The sequence below is a fragment of the Orcinus orca genome, chromosome 11 (genome assembly GCF_937001465.1).
Source record: "Orcinus orca chromosome 11, mOrcOrc1.1, whole genome shotgun sequence".
Taxonomy (NCBI): Eukaryota; Metazoa; Chordata; class Mammalia; order Artiodactyla; family Delphinidae; genus Orcinus; species Orcinus orca.
Window position 1 is genome coordinate 6590983 of NC_064569.1, and position 22835 is coordinate 6613817.

At 58.2% G+C, this 22835-nt stretch overlaps 2 protein-coding genes and 1 long non-coding RNA gene across 6 annotated transcripts; 1 reads left to right on the forward strand and 2 right to left on the reverse strand.

The window, feature by feature from the left end:
* Positions 1-89: 89 nt before the first annotated feature.
* On the reverse strand, positions 90-12726 carry IFFO1 (intermediate filament family orphan 1). 3 transcript variants are annotated; one of them, XM_004279037.4, is made up of 10 exons: positions 11910-12725; positions 8225-8285; positions 8039-8134; positions 7257-7397; positions 6950-6958; positions 4764-4945; positions 4544-4664; positions 4190-4285; positions 1706-1836; positions 90-1064 (listed from the first exon to the last, which is right to left on the reverse strand). In XM_004279037.4, the coding sequence occupies exons 1-10, from the start codon at positions 12686-12688 to the stop codon at positions 953-955; spliced, it is 1728 nt and encodes a 575-aa protein (XP_004279085.1). In that variant the 5' UTR covers positions 12689-12725; the 3' UTR covers positions 90-952. The 3 variants fall into 3 exon arrangements, with proteins under 3 accessions (XP_004279085.1, XP_033260196.1, XP_033260195.1); XM_033404305.2 differs by lacking the exon at positions 6950-6958 and having other exon boundaries at positions 4190-4282; positions 4764-4921; positions 11910-12726; XM_033404304.2 differs by lacking the exon at positions 6950-6958 and having other exon boundaries at positions 4764-4921; positions 11910-12724.
* Positions 5286-5804, forward strand: LOC125960472 (uncharacterized). The gene is made up of 3 exons (XR_007470148.1): positions 5286-5406; positions 5552-5595; positions 5732-5804. It is a non-coding gene; the product is annotated as an uncharacterized LOC125960472 (long non-coding RNA).
* Positions 12727-13227: 501 nt separating the features above from the next.
* NOP2 (NOP2 nucleolar protein) lies at positions 13228-22173 on the reverse strand. 2 transcript variants are annotated; one of them, XM_049694505.1, is made up of 16 exons: positions 22048-22173; positions 21655-21764; positions 20541-20586; positions 20271-20359; positions 19842-20080; positions 18701-18756; positions 18418-18580; positions 18124-18321; positions 17879-17968; positions 16927-17014; positions 16710-16850; positions 16038-16177; positions 15806-15895; positions 15540-15662; positions 15201-15429; positions 13228-14023 (listed from the first exon to the last, which is right to left on the reverse strand). In XM_049694505.1, exons 2-16 carry the CDS (start codon positions 21758-21760, stop codon positions 13338-13340), a joined length of 2484 nt encoding a protein of 827 aa, XP_049550462.1. In that variant the 5' UTR covers positions 21761-21764; positions 22048-22173; the 3' UTR covers positions 13228-13337. The 2 variants fall into 2 exon arrangements, with proteins under 2 accessions (XP_049550462.1, XP_049550463.1); XM_049694506.1 differs by lacking the exon at positions 17879-17968.
* Positions 22174-22835: the final 662 nt, after the last annotated feature.

The window sequence follows — 22835 nt, forward strand, 5'->3', positions numbered from 1 at the left end:
CAATAAACAGTCGCCAGTTTCATTGTCATTAGATTCCACACAAACATCGGCTCAGCCCAGCCCGCCTCAGGCGGCGACGGCGAGGGACCCTCGGTCTCGTCCAGGACATCTCACTCAGCCGGTTGGTCTCAGTGTGTGACAGACACGGAGGAGACACACCTGCAGCTGATGCTTGAAGAAACTGGGACCCTGAGGGCACATGCGCCCGTACATGCTCGTGTGCACACACACGCCCCCCCACACACAGCTTCACCTTTCTGTCGCCGGGCGGTGACTGGGAAACAAGCAGCGGCTTCTGTCTCCCTCCACGACACTGACGCCGCACCCGGTCAGACCCAGAAGCCGCCGGCACCGGACGCACTAGGGCCCCTGCGACGCGCGGCACCTCCACCGGGGAAGGCTCACAGCCACGTCACTGCTGTCGGCCGGCACGGCCGTGAGCACTCGGACAAGAGGGAGGACAGAGCGCCCTGCCCAGGCCCGCTCCCTCCGCTTGTGACACGGAGGGAAGCCCTCTCTGGTGCACGAGCCACAGAACGTCCAGCCTAATCCCCCTCATACCAGTGCCCACGCCAGTTAGCACCAGTACAGAATCAAGACGGCCAGCTGGCTCGAGGCCACAGGGATGGCAGGAAGGACAATCCATCATGTTCCTTACTCAGTGGGGAGGTGAGGGGCCACGAGCGCTCGGGCAGCGTGTTAAAGATGGGAAGTAGCATTCACCCACGCAGGAAGGCAGGGGAGCCGGCTGTGCAGGGGGTCGCCCGGGAAGGGCAGGCCAAGCCTCGCTCCAGACACCCCAGACCCCTAGAGAGGCCAAGGACCAAGGGGGGAGGCTGGGGAGGAGCGCCCCGTGGCCAGGGCCAGGCTCGGTGCTGCAGGACAAACGCGTTCCCTTCTGGGAACCACCCAGCCCCCTGCCTCGGTGAGTCCCAGCGGGCCGAGGAGGCCCCTATCTCACGGCGCCGTCGGATGAGACATCGCGATCCGAGTCCTCAGCCTCGCTTGGTGGCGGCGGGGGCGGCAGGTCGCTAAGCGGGGCCGCAGTGAAAGCAGGAGACTTTCTAGAGAAGAGAGTCAGCTGTAACCTCGGGGCGGGTCAGCTGTAACCTCGGGGCGGGAGGAGTCCTGACAAGGCCAGCACGCCCGCCACCCCTGGCCTGATCCCCTGGCAGGCAGCATCTCAGGCAGGGCAGGAGGACCACAGGGCAAGGGCGGATGCAGGGCAAGGGAGGGGGGAAGGGGTAAGAAACGGTCCCCACTTTAACTTGGGGACTCGGAGAGGCTGAGTTCAGAAGTATCTGAGGTCACAGTATGAGACGCCGCCGGCTCCGGCTCTGTGGCCCCAGCTTCACGTCTATGAAGTAGTTTTGCGATTTTTAAAAACTTACGCAGGGTCAAAGGCACAAATTGTGGCACTCACTTTAGATAAAAGTCTGCCCCTTGTGCTCCCTGTCAGTCTTTAGCTGCCTTTCTAACCAGGGGAACCGCCAGTCAGCGGCGTCGGGAGGTTTCGCAGTCCCACCACGGATGGACAACTGCCGAGGGGGAGGGAGCTGCCGGGCTGGGGCGAGCAGACCAGGCGACCTCCAACGGGCAGCCCCACGGCAAGACGGGCCTGAGTCACTGCCGGAGGGTCTCAGGGCTCCCCAGTGAGGGGCGCCGGGTACTGTCCCCTCCCCGCCCGTGCCCGGGGGGCCCTTACCGGTCCCCGGACTGGGTGATGAGCCGGCGGCAGGTCTCCATCTGCACGTCCAGGCCCCGCTTCATGCTGCACATCTCCATGTACTCGTGCAGGTGCCGGTTCATGTCATTCTTGGCCGTGGCCAGCTCCAGCTGTGGCGGGGGCAGGGCCGCCGGGTCAGCAGGGCCTGTCCCCCGCCCCTGGGAGGCTAACTACCAAGCACCCCGGGCGGGGGCACAGGCAGCCGTAGTGGAGGTGAAGGACTCAGATTTTAAACTAAACCAGCTCAAGGCAGAAGGTGCCCGATACCCCATCATTCCTTCTAGTTTCCCCGGGAGTCTCTCCCACAGAGGCTTTCACTAAGGGATCTGCTCTGGGCCTGCACTCTCGGAACAGACTCCCAACGAGAGCCGTGAGGAACGGATGTTCCTGAGTGCGCGGGCGGCACGTGGGGATGACCCTGCCCCTTCCCGGGGCCCCGCCTCTGCGCCACAGGCTCAGAGGTAGAGCTGAGAGCCAGGCGCAGAGGCGGTGAAAGATCTGGCCACAGTGTGCTGCCTCTCTCTGTTCTGGGCACAAGGGGAGGCAGAGAAACTGCTCGGAGGTGACGTGCTTGACTGCTTGAGAGCAAAGAGAAAGGGCGGGAAGCCACCTGTGAACGGTCTGAACTGGGCAGAGAGGATGCGAAACTCGGAGAGAAAAGAAAATAGTCACAGAGCCAGACACAGAAACGGCAGCCCAGGTGGATCAGAAGCCCTAGTGAGCACGGCTCAAACTACAGCCTTGGTTCCAGAGCTGGGATCCCAGCCGGGGCCCAGCAGCAAGAGCATGTGCAGGGGCAGGACGCACTGACTGTTCAGTCCAGGAGGGAAATACAGTGCCGCCAGCTCTTGTCCAGACTGGCTGCCACCTACACCCCAATCCCTACACCTCAGGAGAGCCCCCCGGTATTAAAGAGGAGGGGTGGGCTCTGGAGCCCATCGCTCAGCGGGGCAGGGAACAAGGGAACGAACCAAACATATTCCAGCAGAATACGAGGCTAGGACGGCCACCAGTCTCTACACATTCAGAGCAGGGCTGCAGGAAGGAGACGACCCCAAAAGCCATACTGCAAACCCCGTGCACGCTGGCAGCGGGGCAGGGCGGAGGGGTGAGGCTGGGAGCAGATGGAGGGGAAGGGGTGGGGGAAAGAATTCCCGCCCACCCTCCACCTGGGCCTTGGTCTCACCATCCAGTGGTGGAAATGGTCCTTGCCTCCATCCCAGGGCCCCTGAGAGATCAAAGGTCACTGAGTTGAAGGGACCTCAGGTGTCCCATTTGGATATCCAGGAGCAACACTGCAGCCACCACCACCGTGTTCGCCCCACTGACACCTCCCATCATGCCATTCTAGGCGTAGGGAGGAGGAGGACAGTGGGATGGTGTAAACGGGAGAGCGGAGTGCAGTTCCCCCTCCCAGCTCCTCAGCTAGTGGCGCACAGCTGGCTGTGTCTTTCTTTTCTTTTTTTTTTGGCCACATGGCATGTGGGACTTGGGGGGGATCGAACTGGGGGCGAACCCGCGCCCCCTGCAGTGGAAGTGTGGAGTCTTAACCATGTGACTGCCAGGGAAGTCCCCAGCAGTGCCTTTAAAAGTGAGCACCTGTCTGCCCGGGGAAAAAAAATGAAAGCAGATTTTGCTGAAAGGAGCAGGGCCGACTAATGTGCACTGGGGGAACGAGGATGTAGGAAAATAATTCCTCAACTTCCACTGCCGCTGTGAGGGCAGTGGGCTCAGAGAGAGGCCCCCAGCCTCATCCCCAAGTCAGAGTGCATGGCAAGGACCCTCTCACGCTCGCTCGGGCAGGAGGGCTCACGAGAATCGCACGCGCACGCAAGCCTCGTCCCATAGGCCCTCCTCCCGGGTGCCACAAATCCTTCCCGCCGCCCCTAGAGGCCTAGAGTTTAAGTTGAAGCACCAGTTCCACTCGCATCTCTAGAAGGTTCCTCAAGGCTAGGGAATAAGAACGGAGAGTTCCCCATTGGCTCAAAGGTTGAGCCGCGACAGCAGCAAAGTTCAAGTCCATCCGAGTGGACTTCGCCATAGCACTAACAATAATAACAGCAATGATGATAAAGCAACGACCATATGCTGCGCTGACGACGAGACAGACGCTGCCCCACGCTCTGCCTGGGCCTTATTTCACTTGACCTTCAAACAACCCTGAGGGAGGTATTAGTAAGAACCCCACTTTATAAATAAAGAAGCAGGCTCAGAGAGAAGAGGCCTGTTAAAAGTTAGAGTGGAAGTAAGTGACAGAGCTGAGGTTTGAACCCACATCTGTCGGCCTCCCTCCCCAGCCTGAGGTCTTAAGGACCCACCGGAGGTGCTACAGTGGGGAGATCACTCCGCCCCCGTCAGGAAGAAATGGGGAGGCCCTGGTGTCTGGGGTCCCGCAGGGGTGAGGCCATTGCACCTGCGACCCACCGGGAGCCTGGGCCCCTCGGCTTCAGCGCACGGCCTTACCTCTATCTGGTCAATGGTTTCCTGATATTCTTTCTCCCGGGTTTTGAACAGGGACTCAGTATCTTTAATCACCTTCTCCAAACTGTCTTCCGGCTGCTGGAGAGGAAAGGGAAGCAGGGGGAGGCCAGATGGGAGGGGTGGGACGGGGCACCACAGGGCAAGGCGAGGGAGAGAGTGAGTCAGGTTAAAGGAAGCCGGAGAGAGAGGGGACGAGGACAAAGGACCAGGGAGAAGCAGGTGACGGAGGGTGGCCACAAAGGGAAGACAGAGCACGGCGTGGACGGTGGGCGGGGAGGAGACGGCCTGGCGCCCGGAGAGGAGGAGCCGGGACCCTGCGGCCGGGAGGGCGGTTACCTCTCCCGGGGCCTCCGCAGCAGCCAAGGCATAGCCCGAGAAGTCCTCCCAGAGCAGCAGGGTCTCCTCGGTCTCCTCCCAAGTCAGGCTGTCACAGTCGTCCTCAAAATCATACTCCCTCCTAGAGACAGGGAGCCCCGGCGTCAGGGCGGGCGGCAGGGAGGGGCTGCGCGGGGCTCCGGCCTCGGGGGCGGGGCGGCGAGGGGCCTGCGGGACTCACAGCTGGTTCAGCATGCGCTGCATCTCCTCGTTGATGCTGAGGGCCGTGCTCTCCTCCTCGTCCCCGTCGGGGTGGCAGGGCCCGTCACTCTCCGACAGGGAGGTGTCCTCCTCGACGGCAGCCTTGCGCTCCCGCTTCCGCCCCCCCATGGACGGGACCTTAATGGGAGACAAGTGCAGAGACTACAGAGACGAGGCCGGGTGCATGAGGAGAAGGGCGTGGGCGCCGGCAGGGGAGGGAAGCATGGACCAGCGGGAAGGGGGGGCAGACAGAGAGAAGACACAGTTACAAGACGGAACAGAAACACCAGCGTCACCGAGACAGGCAGACAGACACAGATGGGGACGGGGCTGCAGACTAGGAGGAAGACAGACAAGAAACAGAGAAAACAGAGCAGTAAGATAAGGGGGAAATGGCTGGCCTCGACCACAGTAAGATGTGCATAATGGCCCAGAGGATTTCTTTTCTAAAAAAAGTCTTCTAGTGAAATGACTGAACTGAGAGGAAACTTTCAGGCTGCAAGGAGGAGGGAGACACGGAGTTGACAAAGCAGAACCTGAGTCACACATCCAGATCTGGAAGCCAGAGGGCAAAGGGAGAGAGAGAACTGGAGGCAGAAGAATGAGAGAGAGGGAGAGAACAGGTGGTGGGGGGGAGAGAACAGGTGGGGGGGAGAGAGAATGGGGGGGAGAGACAGAACAGGTGGTGAGGGGAGAGAGAGAACAGGTGGGGGGGAGAGAGAATGGGGGGGAGAGACAGAACAGGTGGTGAGGGGAGAGAGAGAACAGGTGGGGGGGAGAGAGAGAACAGGTGGGGGGGAGAGACAGAACAGGTGGTGGGGGGGAGAGACAGAACAGGTGGGGGGGAGAGAACAGGTGGGGGGGAGAGAACAGGTGGGGGGAGAGAGAGAACAGGTGGGGGGAGAGAACAGGTGGGGGGGAGAGAACAGGTGGGGGGAGAGAGAGCAGGTGGTGGGGGGAGAGAGAGAACAGGTGGGGGGGAGAGAACAGGTGGGGGGGAGAGAGAGCAGGTGGTGGGGGAGAGAGAGAACAGGTGGGGGGGAGAGAACAGGTGGGGGGAGAGAGAACAGGTGGGGGGCGAAAGAACAGGTGGGGGGAGAACAGGTTGGGGGGAGAACAGGGGGGAGAGAAGTGGAGGGAGAGAGAGAAGGGGAGAGGGATAGAAGGGGAGACGGAGAGAGAAGGGGGGAGAGGGATAGAAGGGGAAGAGGGATAGAAGGGGGGAGAGGGAGAGAGGGAGAGAGAAGGGGGAGAGGGAGAGAGAAGGGGAGAGAGAAGGGGGGAGAGGGAGAGAGAAGGGGAGGAGAGGGACAGAAGGGGGGAGAGGGCGAGAGAAGGGCGGAGAGGGAGAGAGAAGGGCGGAGAGGGAGAGAGAAGGGGGGAGAGGGATAGAAGGGGGAGAGGGAGAGAGAAGGCGGGGAGAGGGATAGAGAAGGGAGGAGAGGGATAGAAGGGGGAGAGGGATAGAGAAGGGGGAGAGGGATAGAGGGGGGAGAGGGAGAGAGAAGGGGGAGAGGAAGAGAGAAGGGGAGAGGGAGAGAGAAGGGAGGAGAGGGAGAGAGAAGGGGGGAGAGGGAGAGAGAAGTGGGGAGAGGGATAGAAGGGGGAGAGGGATAGAAGGGGGAGAGGGAGAGAGAAGGGGGAGAGGGAGAGAGAAGGGGAGAGGGCTAGAAGGGGAGAAGGAGAGAGAAGGCGGGGAGAGGGATAGAAGGGGGGAGAGGGGGAGAGAAGGGGGGAGAGGGGGAGAAGGGGGGAGAGGGAGAGAGAAGGGGGGAGAGGGAGAGAGAAGGGGGAGAGGCATAGAAGGGGGAGAGGGAGAGAGAAGGGGGAGAGGCATAGAAGCGGGGAGAGGGAGAGAGAAGGGGGAGAGGCATAGAAGGGGGAGAGGGAGAGAGAAGGGGGAAGAGGGAGCGAGAAGGGGGAGAGGCATACAAGGGGGAGAGGGAGAGAGAAGGGGGGAGAGGAAGAGAGAATGGGGAGAGGGATAGAAGGGGGTAGAGGGAGGGAGAAGCGGGGAGAGGGAAGGAGGGGTGGGGAGAGAAAGAAGGGAGCAGAGCAGCCGGATAGAGGGGAGGGGTCTGCGCTGAGAGCCCTGCGGGTCAGGAGGCCTGGGGAGCTGAGAAATGGGCCGGGGACGCAGGAAGCTTGCGTGAGAGCAGAACTAACCAGCTTCTTCTGTGGAGGAAGCAAGAGAAGATGAAAGGCAGAGAGGCGAGGAGGCAGACGGGAGAGAGAGGGGAGGGGAGAGACGGCGTTAGAGACCGCTCCAAACTCCTCTCCAGAGGTTGTCCCTCACCCCCAGCCTCGTCCCGCCAGGGCCCGGCTGCCGTGCAAAGCTCTCCGAGAAGGGGCCGGGCCCAGCTCCCGCGGAGGACCGGGCTCTCGCGGCCCCGCGCCCCCCTACAGAGCTCGGGCGCGGACACCAGGCGGTGGGACGGGGCGGGGGCCGGACCCAGGCGCCCCTCGCCCTCACCTGGAACATCTTGATCATGTCCTCGCAGTTGCGCTGCTGGGCCAAGTCACAGAGCTTGGCGGTGATGTCGATGCGGCGGCAGATGTCCATGTCCACCTTCATGGCCTTCTCCTGGATCTTCGTGTCCAGGTCGGACAGGTTCTGTGCGGGGAGCACGGAGGGCGGTGAGGGGGTCCTCAGGGCCCGGCAACGTCCCCTCATCCTCCCAGACACACGGCCCCTCCCAGCAGAAGGCACCCCTTTTCCTGGGTGCCCCTCCAGCACTCTGCCCAGGACAGCTGGCTCCCCAGCCAGATGGGGCCCCCGAAGGGCACGGCCCAGTGGCTGGGACATGCAGGGGGCTCCCTCCTGGAACTCAGGCTCCAAGAGACGCTGACTGACTGACCACCAGGGGCTATGACAGTGGAGAGAGTATCGCAATGGTGACATCAGCTGACGCTGAACGAGCACCGCTGTCCTAACTCAGTGCATCACAACCTTCGAACCAGACTGCAAGGCGCGTGCTTTACTATCCCACTCCACAGACCCAGATATGAAGGCAGAGGGTCAGGACTTCACCCAGGGCCACACTGCGAGCAAACCACCCTGAGGAACAATGGAGGCCACGGGGACTTCTGCTGTCTCTTCTCCGGAGTTAGGGGGTGGGCAAGGGGAAAAGAAATGGAAGGACATACGCTGGGGGGAGGGTCAGTGAATTGGGTGCAACTAAAAAGGCCGGCTCCCTGGCCTCAGGCAGCCTCGCCCCGGCGGGTAGGGACGAGGGGTGACGTGGCGGCACTCACGTTGCTCATGAGCCCCTTGAAGACCACCAGCTCGGCCTTCAGCTGCTCCACCTTCAGGGCCAGCTCCTCCTGGCAGGCGTCAGCCTCCTGGGCCTCCTACGGTCAGGAGAAACCCGGCGTGAGCCGCACTGCCTGCGGGCGGCGGGCAGGGGAAGGTGGGACGAGGCGGGGCAGGGCGGCCCTCACCTCCTGGAGCTCGTTCACGCGTTCCTGCAGCTGCAGCCTCACCACGTACTCCTCTTCCCACCTGCAGACAGCGAAGGGCCAGCGCCTGGGTGCGGGGTCCTCCCGCCTCCGCTCTCCGCCCCCCGCCCGTCTGGCTCAGGCTCAGGCCCCGGCCCCGGGTCTGCTTCCCCAGACGGGAGGAGCCGGGCAGAAACGTGTGGCTCCAGGCTCCCCGCCAGCTCCCAGCTCACCAGCTGCCTTCCCGGAACCTCCGGCCTCGCACCATTTAAGAGCAACTGCGGCTGCTCTGGTCCCTCGCAGGGCCCAGCCCGACCAGCTGTCCGGCTGGCCTCGTCCCCCTCCTTCTGCCCACACCACCCGGCCCGGTCTCCCACCTCCAGTCCTCAGATCCGGGCTCCCGCCTGCTGCCTGCACCAGAACAGAGCTCGTCTAGCCCGCTGCCCTGCCTCCTGTGGTACCATTAATCCTGTAAAAGCAGCTGCAGGACACATACGGCATCAGCAAAGGTGGTCAGGAGCCTGCGAGGAGATGCTTGAAGTCCATCCCCACAAGCTCCAGAAACTGCCCACCCAGAGGCCCCGGGTGAGCCGCAGAGAGGGGCCAGGGTGCGGGCAGGAGCCTGGGATCACTGAGCACCCACACCCAGAGGGAGAGGGGAACCGTGGTGGGTAAGAACTAGTGGCAGGACCTCCTGGGCCCCCGCATGCAGAGCCTAAGACCACGAGGAGGCTAGAAGGCGCTCCTGGCCAAGGCTGGGAGCTGGCCGGCGCGTCCCCCTCCTCCTCACACAGGCAGGAGGGCAGCGGCGGGGGCAACACCCCTGCTTAGGATTGATTTCAGGGCCCCGCAAGGTTGGCTGGAACAGCGGGACTCCTCAGACCCCACTGACATAGCCCAGCACTTCTCCCCCATCCTGGAAAGGCTTCCTCCAGGCTGAGAAAGGAGGGCAACTGCACCAGGGGAGAAACCTCAACGCCAGAAAGGTGGTTAGGAAGCAGCATGGAGAACACACTCCGCAGGCCCAGGATTTGGTTTTCCCCTCCCCTCCCCTCCATCTCTGTTCCCAGGTGCCTCTCAGCTCTCTTCCCCGGGCTCCTCCTCCAGGCCCATCTCTCCTAGCCCTCCCGTTCCTCCGCACTGCAGTGTTCCTAATAATAACTCCTCGACCTCACCGTGGCCGCCCCTCCTGGCGGCTGGGCTGGGCCGGGAGAAAGCAGCCCAGCTCCCCTCCCGTCTTCCTGGCTCCCCACCCAGCCCCTCCCCTCGCTCTGGCATTCTCATTCAGACAGTTGGGGCCAGCGAGGTGCCCCAGCAGTGTCAGGTTATGTATTTTCTTAAAGAAGACATTTATCTTTCTGGGCCTTGGTTTCTTCGTCTACAGCGTGAGGGCAGGGGATGCAGTACCCTGATGCCCCTGGGGTCCATGCATCCCTGGAGGAAGCAAGCGAGACAGACAAGGGGACCAAAACCCTGGGGAAGATGCATCAGGGAGGGCAGGACAGTGAACTCAACTGTTCCAGGTAGAAACTTAAGGAAGTTAGGTATGGCTTAAGATTAATAAAATCTCAAACAAACAAACAAAAAATCTGAAAATAAACCATCTGGAAGCTCACTAGAATTCTATTTGTACTCCAGCCAGACATTCCCACGAATGGGTTCGTTTTGACCTCTATTTAAATCTGGTCTCCCTCGCAAGGTTCTTTAAACATGGGTAGACGTTGAGCAATTTCCATGTATTCTACATTGAGCAAACATCTTTCTTCCAAATAAACGGTCTCCCTGAGTGAAGTGAGGAAGCAGGGGCCACTCCTATGTCGGAAAAACTGAGACCAGGAAAAAGAGATCCACCCAAGGTCGCACAAGGCAGGGGAGCTGAACCCAGAACCAGGAGGCCTCAGCTCCTTCCCAGTTTAGTGCTCATACTATGCCCACGTCTTCCAGGCTACAGACGGGAGCTAGCTTTGCTATAAAGAGAAGAGACCAAGGGCAGGGGATCTGGGGTGGAAGAATGAGTTGACTACCAGTATCACGTACCACCCACGTCTGGCTGTGAGGCCCTCTGCACAGCGGAGTGCTGCAGAGCTATGAGCTCATCAGCCCCCGAGGAATAACCCTTTGCTGCCCTGGACAGCTGGACCAAGGACAAATACTCTTCCGGTTAGAAACAGAACACCCCCACAACAGCAGTTGTTCCTGTGGTTATGGATGTATTCCAGAACTGTCCATGTTCCACTGCTGACGGCGTTAATTAACTCCTGCAGTGGCTGGGGCAGGATGGTTCTGGGTGGCATCTGAATGATGGTTTTAGGATAACTGAGACTCCCAAAGACACTTCAGTCATGGACTACAACCAAGGAAGGAAGCCAGCCAGCATGAGGACAGGACTCCACCTCAGCAAGCCTGCTGATCTGTGATCTGCTAGACTCTGGCGGGTTACAGATCCCTGAAGTTCGCCCCCAACCCCCAACCCGACCCAGCAGGCATTTGCCTGAGCATTCAGCCAATCCCCACCAGACACAAATCTCTGCTCCACTGGGCTGCAAGGGTAATTCCCAGGCCTGCCCACAAGGGGTCAGAGTAGCTCATTAAGAGGTTAAACCTGAAGGCTAAGCCTCTTTCCGACCTGTCACCTCCTCCGTCTTCAACCATGGCGTCCCAGGCACAGTGTACGAAGTGCTGGCTGTGCTCAGGCTGCTGTCCTAACAGCATGGTTATCAGCCGTCTAGGGGATCCACCTGGATGCAGCCAGCACTCCTGCGTCGCATCCCCTCCCCTGGCGCCTTGTGCTACCCCGCAGGGCTCCCTGCAGTAAACCAACTCCTCATCTTCAGAGCCACCCGGCCTGCCCCAGCTGCCTTGTGTCAAAGGTGTGGTGTGTCCATGTTCCCAGCCTTCTCCTACTCGGGTCCTTGCTGCCCTCTTCACACTTCCTCCGCCTTCAGCTCTGCACTTTCAGATCCCCCAGCTTCCAAGGCTAGCCCTGGGCCAACTACATAGGCCCTTCCCCTTTCCCTAGGGAATTCCCATTACTCCTTCTTCCCGCCTCCCTCCTTTTCTGACCCACTCCCAGAAATGCCCTAAGGTCCCCACAGCATTCTGGTTTGGATGGAACCAGAGCAGCCGTGCTGCTCCCTCGGACGCCGTTTTGGGAAACGCTGGGCAGAGGCAGGATCACCTACTGCAAGGTGCAGCCCCTCTCCAACCCCCTTCTCATTTCCCTTCGACTCCCAAATTAAAACTACAACCTTTGCCTCTAACTTTTGATCAGTAATGTGGAGCCTATATCACAAAGTCGCTCCGAGGGCTGAGACTGGGGGATTAAGCAGTAGCCCGGATGTGGCCTCTCCGACCCATGTCCCTTTTACACATCACAAAACCCCCAGTTAACACAGTCCTCCAAACACTGCAGCCTAGATGAAAAACAAGTGTTCCCCGCAGTATTCGGCTCCTAGACGCCTCCTTCCGGTCACGAGTCTCGACTTCTGCATTCTCTAGGGATTCTAGTCTCCGGGTATCCAATTCCTTCTGTGGACTTCCAAGCTCCTCCTTACACAGCAGGAACTTTACTCATACTGACTCCTCCCTGATTCTTGGGCCCCAGCTGCTCTCGGCTTCTGTACGCACACCTAGCCCCGGCCCCAGTGTGGCGTGAGCTGAGCCCCTTCCCCACCTTCCCGATCCCTACCTCCGCTTGTACTCGTCCCGCTCGCGCTTCACTTTAGCCAGCACGTTGTAGAGAGCGCGGATCTCGGGGGTGATGGTGTCGATCTGGACGCCCACCCCGTCGGGGTGCACCCACGACAGGCCAGGCCCTTGCACCAAAGTGGGCTCCAGTCCCGGCCCGAGCCGGCGGGCGTGAGAGAAGGACCAGATGGTGCCGGGCATGAAGCGGGCCGACGAGGAGGAGGCAGAGGAGGCGGAGGTGGAGGTGGAGGGAGCCGGGTGGCAGGCCGCGGAGGGCGCGAGGGGGCCTGCCGGCGAGCGCGCGGCCGAGCCCAGCACCCGCGCCGACGGGGTGCAGACGGCAGCCGGCCGGGCGCCCAGGGGCAGCCCCAGGGGTCTGACGGGGCTGACGAAGCCGGTCTGCACGGCCTGGTCTCGGCGAGCCAGGCCCCGCCGGCCCTGCTTACCCTCCTCCAGCGCCTGCTGCAGCTGCTTCTCCAGCAGCCGGTTGCGGCGCTCCAACTCGTGCACCTTGGCCAGGAAGCAGCGGAAGCGGAGGTTCAGGGTCTTGAGCACGTTGATGTTGGAGCCCAGGTCGTTGCGGAGCGCCATGGCGGCGGGGGGCGCCGGGCCCGGCCCGGGCGGCGAGTAGGAAGCCGAGCCGGCCCGGGCGAGCGGCGCCGGGGGCACGTCCCCGCCGCCGGCCAAGTGGTCGCTTCCCACGGGGTCCCCCAGCGGCCCGGCCAGGCCTTGCTGCTCCTGCTGGAGGAGGAAGAGGTTGGGGCCGAATAACGGATTCATGGCTGCGCCTTCTGCCGGGAGATGGAGACCCGTGCAGGAGCAGGGCTGGAGGGCGAGGGAGGAGAGCCAATGAGGCGCCAGGGGGACGAGGGGCAGCCAATCAGACGGCTCGGCGGAAGGGGCAGAGGTCAGCGGGGCGGAGGAGGCCAGGGAGGAGGCCAATGAAAGGCTCATTCGGAAGCTGGCACCTGGACCGACCTTTCCGGGTCTGAGGCTGAGCCCTGAGCCGACCGGACCCCGACCCATGCCCAGAATCCAGCCAGCGTGGCAGGACATAAAACCCAGGTCCTCCAGTACTCCATGGTTCTGGTGGCACGAAATTCACCTTCCCTACACCCCAATTGCCCTCCTCTCCCCTGAATCCAAACACCCAGGCTCTGACTCCATGACTCTCCTTCCCTGGGTCCCTGGGAACTGACCTTATTTCTCAGTATACCACACTGTCCGCTCTCTTCAGGGGTTCCCCGTCCCACCCTCCCACCTCTACCCTTCAAGCAGCAAAGCCAGTACCCAGTCCCCTCAAAAAAACACACAGCAGCCAGAGATTGTAAAATGTGTATTAAATTTCACATCCCCAGTGGGGAAGCCATCCTCACAGAGGTAAGAGTTCCAACCCAGTAACAATGGCAATGAGCCACCCCAGTATAGTTCAACCATCCATCGGAGACAGCAGGGGCTGGCGGCCGCCTCTGGACAGAGATTTTCTCCTCTTTGCTGGTGGGGGCCGGCTGTGACCCCCCCGGTGGGGGGACATGACTGGAGTCTTAGGTCCCTTGGGGGTACCATTCTGTTTCTGGAAGGCAGCTTTCTTGAGAGGCTGCTCTGGCACCCGCTGTTTAACCTCCTCAGCCCCTGTGGTGTTCCCCAGGGGCTGACCACGGTCCTCAGGCTTGAGAGTGGCCTGCGTCTTGGAGAGGGACGGCGCAGCAGGTGTTTCCGTGCAGGTGCCCTTAGGAGGAGCGTGCCGCTTCCGGAAGGCAGCTTTCTTGGAGGACTGCAGTTCGGGTGACTGCTGCTGTAGCTTCCCGGCTACCTTTGGTTCCCTGACCCCTGCTGCTTTTTCAGCTGGCTGACTGCTATCCTGCAGCTTAGAGGAAGCTTGGGCCTTTGTGACAGAACACACAGTGGACACTTCTGAGTCTGTCCCTCTGGAGACGCCGTTCTGCTTCTGGCAGGAAGCCTTCTTGGGATGTTTCCGTTTCTGCAGCCGCTGCTTTGCTTGACCAGCCACTCTGGCCTTCTTGGCAGGCTGCCTGCTGCTCTCAGGCTGGGGGGTCACCTGCCCTTTCAGGTGGGGCAAGTCTAGGTTTGTAAGGGTGGATATCACAGAATTTCCTGAGGTTAAAATTAAACAGATGGTTTGAGAAAACAGGCCTCATCACTGGGTCTTGATCATTAGTGGAGGAGGTAGGTAGAGGTATTAAAATAAGGAAACTGCCGGGGTACTATCTCTTGGCCAAGTGTTCCACACAATTGGGACGGTGCCTAAGAGCAGATTACCTGGCTTCATATTACTTAATATCACCTGGTCTTTACGCAAGTCATATTTGAACCCTCTATTAAAGAGAAGGCATCACTACCCATCCCCATCCTTGGGCCAAAAGGTTTTCAGAGGAAGCTGTGCCCCCTTGAGGCCAGCAGGTAACAAGACACTCTAAGGAGGAGGCGAACCCTGAAAAAACCTGAAGCACTGGGCTTTTCTTTTAATCAGAAAAGATATTTTTTTCATGCAGAGTTTGACGAGATGCAGGAAAATAAGAATGCACACAGAGCAACTAGAAAAAGCTAGTCTTCATTAATGAAGACATATTAAATATGTATCTTTACAGTTACAGCAAAAAAAAAATGCAAGAAATTTTGCTACTTCTTAAAGAGGTTTTTGTTCTGTTAACATTCAGATGTGACTTTTGTTAAGAGGCATTGTTTATGAAGAGGAAAAAAAAATCAACTCAATAAGTCATGTTGTTTGTGTCCAGAGAAGCCCGCCTCTCCCTCTTCCAACTCAGCTCAGGGTGGCATCCCAGCAGGCAGAGCCCTCAGGCTTGTTTCAGAAAACCCCACCCTTCCCCTTGAGATCAAGGCCAGACTCCTCAAGATGGCTGAGGAAACGATCTGCAATTAGTGTGATGGGCTCAGAGAACGGACAGTTCTGAGGAGTCGCGTGCCAACCCAATGCTGACAAGGCTGGACTGGCAGAGGTCTATTACCAGTAAGGCAACCCTCGGCCAAGAAACCACACTCGCACTGGGAATGCGTTTAGTGCCGACCAACTGCAGCCATTTGGCAGGATCAAGGGAAAGACCCCACCCACGTGAACCCCGTAACGCACCGAATGGGGCCCAGGCTTGGGAACAACTAGCTGGGATGAAAGGGGTCTCTCACCCAAGCGTGCAAAGGCCAGGAGAGGGAGGCCGAGATCCGCCCTTCCCCGCAGTCACACCAGAAAGCCTCCTGAAGCTATGGTAGAAAGAGCAAAGGTGGAGAGGAGAGGTACAAAGAGCACACTGCTTACCTGTTTGGGACTGGGGGATAGAATTGGAGAATTTCTTGAACTTGGCAATAAAGAAACCATCCACGTTGTGGGTGTGAGGGTAGAAGCGGCGGGTGGAGCGCAGGGTAGGGTGGAAGCGCCTTTCCCGGAAGCGGGTGAAGCCCTCCTGGCCGAAGTCCAGGCCCGTGGGCACCAGCCGCACGTTCCTTTTTCTCAGGGCGTAGTCTACCACCCACTCGTTCTCTTCCACCTGACGTGTGGGGGAGACAGAGACGGAAGGGAAAGCGGAGCTGGAGCCGAGGGGGTGCTGGGGGGCGCCGGCGCCAGCCCTGCCCCCTCTCGCCCCACGACAGGCCTCACCATGATGGAGCAGGTGCAGTAGACGAGGTAGCCCCCCGTCTTGGAGGTGGCGCTGACAGAGTCGATAGCGCTCAGGAGCAGCTCCTTCTGAAGGTGAGCGCAGCGCAAGATGTCCTTCTCATCCTGTCCCAGGACGGAGAGACCCACAGCGCTGGACTTTCTAAAGGTAGCCTCAGGAGACGTGAGCTGCTGACTGCCCACCTCCCACTCCGCTTCGCCAGCCCCCCTTCCCCGAGACTTTTCAGCAGGTCCCCCAACCCCTGCACCTTGTTCGTCTTCACTGCTGGGTCCTTGGAGATGATACCGGTGCCACTGCAGGGGGCATCCAGCAGGACTCGGTCAAAGCCCCCCACCACCTGGGGAAAAAGGTAGGCTAAGTGGATGTTTTCGGCAACCTGAACCATACCGATTATTTCCTAAGGGCAGGTCTCAACATCCTGAGGTCGGGAAGGGAGCAGGTGAGACGCCCCAGGAGAGACACACAGCAGGGAGCCCCACCTTGGGAAACTGGCGCCCGTCATAGTGGCTGATGACGGTGTTGGTGACTCCCAGCCGGTGCAGGTTGCCCACGACGCTCCTGAGCCGCTCGGCGTTGGCGTCATTGGCGAGGATCACACCTGTGTTCTTCATGAGCTGGGCTGAAGGGAGGAGGGCACAGTGCTCACCGGCAGCTCCTGTGCCTCCACACCTGCCGGCCACCCTCTAGCCCAAGACTCTGCCTGTGAAGTCTCACCCCTTCCCCAAATAAGCTGCAACCCCACCGGCTACCCGGTCCGCACCGGCCCTGTGATGAGCGAGCCCGCCAGGATGACTTTTCTGTTACTGAACGCCCTTCTGATCCTTCAGACTAAGTTACTTCTTCCAAGGGATAACAGTTTAATAAAATGGTTACGACTAATTATACGTAGCGGTTACTGTGCCAGGGACTTGCATATGCGCACCTCAACCCTCAGGACCCACGCATAACATAACAGCCAACACGAGCACCATCACCTCGCCGTTCCACAGGTGCCCAAGGTCACGTGGGCAGTAAGAGGCCCTCGTGGGGCTGGAGCTGGGCCGCCCCCAGAACCTGTGCTGCCGCCCACTCTGCTGACCGCCTGTGCAACCCCACCTCCTTTCATAAGCAGAGCGCCAGCTGAAGCCTAGCCCCACCGGCCCTTCTCATACCTATGTAGCTGGTCTTTCCTCCAGGGGCACAACACATGTCCAGGATCCGCTCATGTTCCTGGGGTGCCAAGGCCATGACGGGCAACATGCTGGAGGCCCCCTGCAGCATGTAGTGCCCAGCCAGGTACTCGGGAGTGGCACCTGTGGATGAGGACCCGCCTGTGACATGCTGGGACGAGGGCACGGGCAGAAGGGCTCCGGGGCAGGGAACACTTACCAATGGGCACCGAAGAATCATATACCACGAGTCCAGTCTTCGACCACTTGCCCAGGGGATCCAGGTTAACCCCACGATTGATCAGCGCCTGAAAATAAGACGGATGAAAGTGTTAAAACGTCGGAAGCTACTATACCCAGTAGGGGACTGGAGACGTGACACCCTGGTCCTGGCAGGAGGCCCGTGGCACCACGACCCCTGGAGCTTAGTCAGGACACAATCATCACAGGCGCACGGAACAGTCTGTCCCATCCCATGGTCTCCTCTTCCTTAGCCTCAGGTTCTAACTCAAGGTCTGAATTCCATCCCAATGGAGCACACTGCCAGCTCCTGTTCTTTCATCTCCTGGAAATGGACCCCGACTTTCCAAGAGCCTCAGCCCCCTTGCCATCCTAAAACTTAGCGTTATTGGTTATAGCAACGTTAAAGATAACTATCGAGTTACCTTCCAGGAGAGGCAACAGAAGACAGACACCAGGAGACAGACAACACACAAGGCCACACCACTGCCTCTGGCACCAGGGTTTTAACCTGGGGCCCCTGAACCCCTGGAAACGAGGAGCTTAAAACACTGCTTGTGTGTGTGTGTCACGTCTTTTCCCGGGGATAGGGATCACAGCCTCACCAGCTTCTCAATCATCTACGAGGCAGACAACCCCCTCCCACTTCTCTGTGAGGCGGCATTTTCATCGTGATGCGGATGTCTCAGCCCTGTCACAGGGAGCAGAGGCTGAAGGGACGAGCTCCCCAATCGACAGAGGTCCTCAGCCCTGCCAGACAGACCCAGCGTGACACCAGGCCTAGGTCTGCCTCCTGGGACCATGCCTGTACCAAGAAATGCCTAGGTACTAAGACCCCCCACGCCCAGTGCGGTGGGACGGGGGGGGTGGGCGGGGGTCTCTGGGATTCAGTGCCTCCCTGAGACAAGCAAACCTCAGGGCCCACCCCTCACCTGAGCGAGGTCCCGGCGCCGGGTCTTCAAGGTATTGGTCCTGAGGGTGATGGGCCGAGGCACCTCATTGGCTTCCAAAAACTCCACCAGCTGGGACAGAGCATGGCAGGGAGCAGGTCAGGCTGGCCTAGGAGCGCAGCCAGAAAAGCAGAGAGCAAGGGGGCTGGCTGCCTTCTTACACAGTGTAAGAGAAGAGAGAGTGAGGAAAGAAAAGCATGAAGGGCATCAGAATGGCAAGTCGGTACCTCAGACAGAGGGAAGAGGTCCATAAGCTTGCCAAGGAGGAAGTCTCCATAGGAGTAGTAAGTGGCCAGGTCCTTCCGAAGCCGCTGCAGATATTCAGAACGAGACCGACCTTCCTCCCGCTGAGTCCCAAAATCGCGCAGCACTCCCACTATGTCTTGGATGCGCTTGTGAACTCGCTGCAAGTCTGGAACCTGGGCATGTGGACCTGTTAAGGAACTGCTTCCTGGTTTCCTGGGGCCTGGAAATGCCTTCTCCCCAGCATCCCCCTCCGGCTCCCCCTGCCCCAGAAGGATATCCTGCTCCATCTCCCCAGCAGGGGGCAGCACAAAAGTCTCCTCCTCGTCCGCGTTGATCTGCAGGTCCCCTTCCATCTCATCATCCTCTTTGGGACCTGACCCAGGGGACACTTTCTCCTCTTCCTCCTCTTCGTAGGTCTCCTCCTCACTCCACTGGCCCCTATAAACAGGTCCAAGAACAGAGTGGTTCACAGATCAAAGCAGACACCTCCTCCTTCCTCACATTTTCCTTCATCCCAGCCACTGCCTACTCTCCACCCTAAGAGTTTCCAAAACTCACCCAGCAACAGCCTCCTGGGCCTTCTGCTTCCGAGCAGCCCTTTCAATGGGCAGCAACTGAATAAAGAGACAAGAGGCTGGTGATGCAAAGCTTGCCCTTCCACCAGCCCATGAAATACTTCCTACCTCTGTTTTTTTCCTAAATACAAACATAACTCTTGCTCCCAGAAAAAAATTTAGACCCTGAAGAAGTGAATATAAGATTAGCAAAATATTTACCATTACTGAAGTGAAATGATGGATTGAAAGAGTTCGGTACATTGTTCTTCCCATACCCATATGTACACGGGTGGGCAGGCAGGACACGGACACACACACACACACACACACACACACACACAAAAACTTCCCTGGGCACCCGTTTTGCCATATTTTCCTCCACGCTTACTCTACATTTTTCACACAGTTAAAATCATGATTCATTTTCGAGTCTGTTTCTCGCCTTTTCTCATTCACAGATCACAAGCATTTTCACAGACGCAATGGCCAAACGTTAATTTAGCATACGAATGAACCACAGTTCACTTAAGCCTATTAGGCATTTTGGAAGCTTCCAGAGTTTGGGCATTATGGTCCACATGGTGCCTGGAAATCGCAAAACAGTAGCTCTGCAGAGAGAAGGGGGGTTGGGGGAGAGGGGTGAAAGTGGGAACTTCCTTTTTATTCCATACGACTCGACTATGCTTGAATTTTCCTAGTAACACACTCATATACTTAAACTGTATAATACATGATAACTTCTTATACTTCGGCAAGTAAACCTGTCTACATTCTGGATCACCTTTCTAAGGTGGAATTACTAAGTGAAAAAGAAAAACCTTTTTAAGGTTCTCAGATACCAAATGCTTAAAAAAAAAAAAAGTGTGCATTTCTAGTCCCAGCAGTGGGGCCATACAAGTGTCCGCCTTCCCATGTCCTCACCAGCACTGAGCATCGTTATATTTTAAAGTGCTCTATCCTGTGGCTCTTTTAAACTTGCACATGCGCTGAGAGGAGGTAAGGTGCTACGAAAAGTGATGGAACGCTAAAATCCCTTTTCTCCACTCAGGCTTATCCTTGTCACCGAGAGATAGTCTCAAGGATCTGGAAAGACTCTAAAAGGCAAGGATAGCTTTCTGAAGACCCAGAGAGATAAAGCTCACCTCTGCACCGTCATCCTCATCTTCGTCCTCTGAGCTGGAGTCAGCTCCATAGTCATCTACCATATCAGCGTCACTGTCCTCGGAGCCCCAGAGGTCCCCCTGGTTCGCCACACCACCCTCTTCAGAGTCTTCCTCCTCTTCTTCCTCGTCACTGCTGTGGGTTGGTGCTGGGCGCTTTTTGCCTCGAGCACTGTTAAATAAGGACGGGGCTCCCTTCTTACTGGGTGCCTGGACAGCTCCTGCAGAGATCCCAGAGGGTTTGAAGAATCCTGGACTGATGGCAGCCACACACTGATGGAGCCTCTGTACTTCCTACCCCCAAGAACGTCCTCTGGCTGTTCCTTTCACTTCAGAAATACTCAACAAGCCCCTCCCTACCCAGGACCCAGAGGACTCCTCACGTGGCACCCAGCTCCTATGTCCACTGACCTTCTGATAGCTTTCCAGGCAATGGTTTGGCCCCAGGGGACTTATTCATCTCAGGGGCTTCAGCAGAGCCCAACCTCCTCCTGGCTGCCCTGAAAACATAAAAGGAGTGAGGAAATGGAACACACCTCTAGGCTCTGCCACTTCCCAGTGCAGGGAAACCTGACAGTCCCCAACAGCTCTTTCCATCAGCATGATCACATGGGAGCAGTGCCTAAAGATGAGTGGGACCAGTTTAACCTGGGTAACGTAAGTCTAGACATGCACACTCACCTCTTTCGGGCACGACTGGACAACCTCTTGAAATTTTCATCACCACCTGTTTAAAAAAAAAAATTTTTTTTAAACAGGCAGAACAGGAGGTTACAGGGGAAATGAAAAAAAAAAAAGCAACGGGAAAGGAAATAAAAGGGAAAAGAATTGGAACACTAGTTAGAGGCAGTAGATGATAACTCACTCCACTGTGCTCTACCGGGAGCTGGATAAGAGATGTAGAGGAGATGATTTCCACCTGGCTGTTCACCAGCCAAATCCAAACAGGGCCTCCCTCCAGACTGATTTCAACTAACAGCATCATCATCATTCTGGTAACACAGATTCAAAACTTTCTTCTCCCCTTTTACTCTCAACTCATCAGTTACCAACCACGATACATTTTACCTTTACAACTGCTGCTGTTCGTATATTCTCCAAGAAACAGAAAATTTAAATCTCAGCTCTGTCATTTAATAACTATTTACAGGTTAACCTCTCAGCACCCATTTCCTTAGCAGGGCCTCTCTCACAGGACACTGAGAATGAGAGGATACAATGTGTCCAAAGGCTTCGGTATAGTGTTTAGCATTTGCCAACACCTCAGTAAACTGCATCTTTTATATGATGTTCAACACAAACTGCTTGCCCACTCTTCCCTCCCACCCAGTCTTCCATGCAGTAGACTACTAACCATGCAGGAACCAGATCTGTGCTTTCCCATCTCCATGCCCTCAACAATGCAGTTCACAGTGACTGGACTATCCCCTTCCAACTTCCACTTGCTAAAATGTCACCCATTTTTCAAAACCCAACTGCTTCACAAAATCTTTTCAAACAAAATCTTCTCAAACTCTCTAACTCCGTGGGATCCCCCTTCCTCTGAACTCCCGCAGTGTTAAACCACACCTCTCCTTGCCTGAGTACTTGTGTCCCAGTCGCATCTTCCCTAAGTTCTAAACGCTAATGAGAGTACTTCATTCCTACTTATTTCCTACTAACTCATTAAAAGAAAATTCCGCTTGAACAGAAAGCGAACACACAAAATGACTAAAAAAACGGAAGGGTTGAGCTACAGATAAAAGAATAGCGCAAAAGCTGGAGAATCGGGAGAGGGAGCACGCCAGACCCCTACCTGCAGGCAAGAATTTGGCAAGTTCGGTCTCGGCACCTTTCTGTTTCCGGGCCTTTCGGCCCGGCCCGCGCTTCTCCTTCTTCGTAGGGTCCAATTTACGCCCCATGGTACTGGGGAAAACAAAACGGGAGACAGTAGAAGAGCGCGTATTGTAAGGGAAAGGCAGAACGCAGACGAAGCGAAATGGAGCGGGAGAGGGTATCGCCTCCACCAGAACCTCGACTCAACAGCCCCTCGAGGCCTGTCCAAACCTCCACTCCACGCTGAGCCCCGGGCCCTGGGTCTCACGCCCTAGGTACCGCGTACCCCCACCCTCCCCACGCCCCAGTCCAGGCCAGCGCCTCACCCTTCCTTCCCCAAATTCCTCCAGACGCGCCCGAAGCCTCGGCTCACCTGGAAGCCAATCCAGCCCCGAGACGGGATTCGGAAGCAGGCGCGGAGCTCCACGTGCGGCCCACGACAAGCGCTCCGACGCCGCACCACGAAAACGTCTTACGCAGGCGCCCTGCGTGCCTGCCGAGGCCCCGCCTCTTCCGGTCTTCCGGTCCGCCGCGGAAGCCGGAACGTTTGCTTACCCGGCCCGCGCGGGGCTGGGGGGCCGTGCGGCCGGGCACGATTCTCGGGCGGACCGCTCTGCTTTCCCCCCGGCCGGAGAAGGTGGTGCACCCAAGGCGTTTTCGGCTTCCCCGCCCTCCCCTCCGGGCATGGGCCTTTCGCCTCACTGCAGATTTGTCGGAAATACTGTACCCGAAAGCAGCCCCTTCCCCTCGAACGGAGGCGCCAGAGCCGGGCCCTCCTCCGCCCGACGTCGCCTCAAGATCGGGGGACCCCACGCCTGCGACGCGGAAACCCTCTTCCTTGACCCCAGACCCCGCGCTCCCCCTCAGATAACGGTCCTCTCTGCCCAGGTTCCCGTCTTGGAGGTCGGGAGGAAGGCATCTCGCGTCCTGACTTCATTCACGCAAGTTAACAGAAAAACCGACTTCAGCCTTTCTTCAAATAGCAAGGTGGTGCTTAGCTGTTAAAACTCTTCCAGCCCTTCGTTGGTTTTGTTTTCCCAACTCTGCGAGGAAGACCCCTTCATTTTATACGCGCGACGTCCACAGCCCGGAGAACTCTGCTTCCGCACCCTCGCGGATCCAGGAGGCCGCGGTGTGGGCTGTGAACCCGGCGGCTCCGGT